This window comes from Penaeus vannamei, chromosome 13 (assembly GCF_042767895.1).
Source record: "Penaeus vannamei isolate JL-2024 chromosome 13, ASM4276789v1, whole genome shotgun sequence".
NCBI classification, from domain to species: Eukaryota; Metazoa; Arthropoda; class Malacostraca; order Decapoda; family Penaeidae; genus Penaeus; species Penaeus vannamei.
In genome coordinates, this window is record NC_091561.1 from 10,374,993 (window position 1) to 10,377,492 (window position 2,500).

Here is a 2,500-nt window from a genome sequence, read left to right on the forward strand (position 1 = left end):
GTCTATGCTGTCCATGGTGTCTATGCTGTCCATGGTGTCTATGCTGTCTATGCTGTCCATGGTGTCTATACTGTTTATGCTGTCCATGGTGTCTATGCTGTCCATGGTGTCTATGCTGTCCATGGTGTCTATGCTGTCCATGGTGTCTATGCTGTCCATAGTGTCTATGCTGTCCATGGTGTCTATGCTGTCCATGGTGTCTATGCTGTCCATGGTGTCTATACTGTCTATGCTGTCCATGGCGTCTATGCTGTCCATGGTGTCTATGCTGTCCATGGTGTCTATACTGTTTATGCTGTCCATGGTGTCTATGCTGTCCATGATGTCTATACTGTTTATGCTGTCCATGGTGTCTATGCTGTCCATGGTGTCTATGCTGTCCATGGTGTCTATGCTGTCCATGGTGTCTATGCTGTCCATGGTGTCTATGCTGTCCATGGTGTCTATGCTGTTCATGCTGTCATGCTGCCCATGCTGTCTATGCTGTTTCTGACATTTTATTCGTACTAGCGAGAGGGATAGTCTGGAACCTATACCTTGCATTGATATTACTATTTTTGTTGTTATTATTTTTATCATCATGCATATCATTATCATCATAATCATTATTGTTATCATTATTATTATTATTATAATCATTATTATAATCATCTTTATCATCAGTATTGTTGCTACCATCATTATCATTATCATTGTTATTATCATCATTATCACTATCATTATTACCATACATTATTATCATTATCATTATAATCATTACTATTATTTCATCATTATGATTAACTTTACTTTCACAATAATCATTCTATTTATCACTGTTATTTTCAATGCTATTAAGACACTCATTACTGTAATTTTTGCTATCATTATTATCAATTTAATTATCATTATTACCATTATCATCATCGTCAGTATAATATTTGTTACTAACATTATCATCATTCTCTTAATAGTTATGATTATGATTATCATTAACATTATCATTATCATTATCGTCATCATCACCATCATCAATATCATCTACATCATCATCATCATTACCATTATCATCATCGCTATCTTCATTATCATAATCATTATTACAATCTTTATCATTATTATAAGATTATCACTGACTTGTTAATGTCTTTTATTCTCCCAAGAAACGGAAATAATGATAGTCCACGAAAGTAAGATGTCTATTTTGACCAAGAATAAAAACGGAATGTACCATGTCATTCATACGACACCAAAGTCAGTTACGTTTGTACAGTGAATACATTTATAAACATGATTCTCTCTGTCTCGCTTTCTCTCTCTTCCATACTGCCCCTCTCCCTGCCTGTCTGTTTTTTTCTGTTTCTACCTGTCTTGTCTTTCCCTTCCCCTCTCTGTGTGACTGACTGTCTGTGTGTCTGTCTCTCTCCCTTCCCCCATCTCTCTCTGTCTCTTTCTCTCTCTACCCATACACAAACACACACACACACGCGCGCGCGCACACACACATACACAAACACACACACACATACACACACGAATATATTACGTACGTATTTATGCATATAAATATATATTTCATAGATGTAAATTTGCAAGCGAACAAAAATGAATTCCGACGTGCTTGTTCGATTTTTTTCGTTTTCTATTTACTCTTTCCGTTTTCTTCGGTAATTCGTTTGTTGCCGATGAATAAAATTCTTTCGGTTGTTTGTCTTCCTGAACTCTGTCATTCATTTTATTTCTTTGCTGTAAAAGAATTTCGTCTCATGGCACCCCTATGTGCGTTTTCTCTGTGTTCTTTACAAAGATAAGTGTGTGTCGATTCTTTTGTTTTGCTATTTTCTCGTTTCACCTCTTTTCTTTTCTTTTTTGTATTTGTTTCCCCTCTCGCTTTCTTTGTATTCCCCTCTTTTATTCTTCTCTCTCTATATATATGTCATCTTTTCTCTGTGTCTCTAAGCTACCCTCCCTCCCACTCTCTCTCTCTGCTCCCTTCTTTCTCTTCGTCTTCCCTATCCCCCCTCTTCCTCTCTTTCCACTTCTCTATCTTTGCTCCCCATTTCCCATTCTCTCTTTTCTCTCCCCCTCTCTTTCTTCCTCCCCTGATCCCCTTATCTCCTCTCCCCATCATCGAAAAAATTACCTTTATTCACAAACAACACACAAGCAACGTGGAAATTACAATCAAACTTGACCTCAGCTCGAGAGATTGACCCTATCCGCTGGGTCAACATAGGTCAACTCAGGAATGGATAGGACATTTAGTGAAGTTGACCCTGTGATTCTTTACTTCTAGTCTGGTTTTGTCTCTTCTCTCTGAAATTCAGGTACAAGAAAGTGAACTAACCCTTTCGTGTGCCTCGGTGATCAGGCCCGGAATTCTACGGAAAATGTCTGCTGATCGGAAACAAAAGACGACCGACAGATGGTGACGTCATTATGATTGTTTTTTCCGTAGGTTGTATTTTTGTTATTTTGTATGGTTGCAGATTTTTTTTTTCTATATAACTGAAAAGTGTTT

The 2,500-nt window shown here is 37.4% G+C and overlaps 1 protein-coding gene across 1 annotated transcript in view; it reads right to left on the reverse strand.

Moving 5' to 3' along the window:
• LOC138863695 (major royal jelly protein 5-like) overlaps positions 1-543 on the reverse strand; it is a 579-nt gene extending 36 nt beyond the window's left edge. Inside the window, exon 1 of the mRNA XM_070128508.1 lies at positions 1-543. This exon is cut by the window's left edge and continues 36 nt beyond it. Within this exon, the coding sequence (XP_069984609.1) occupies positions 1-543 (543 nt within the window).
• Between the last annotated feature and the right edge of the window lie 1,957 nt (positions 544-2,500).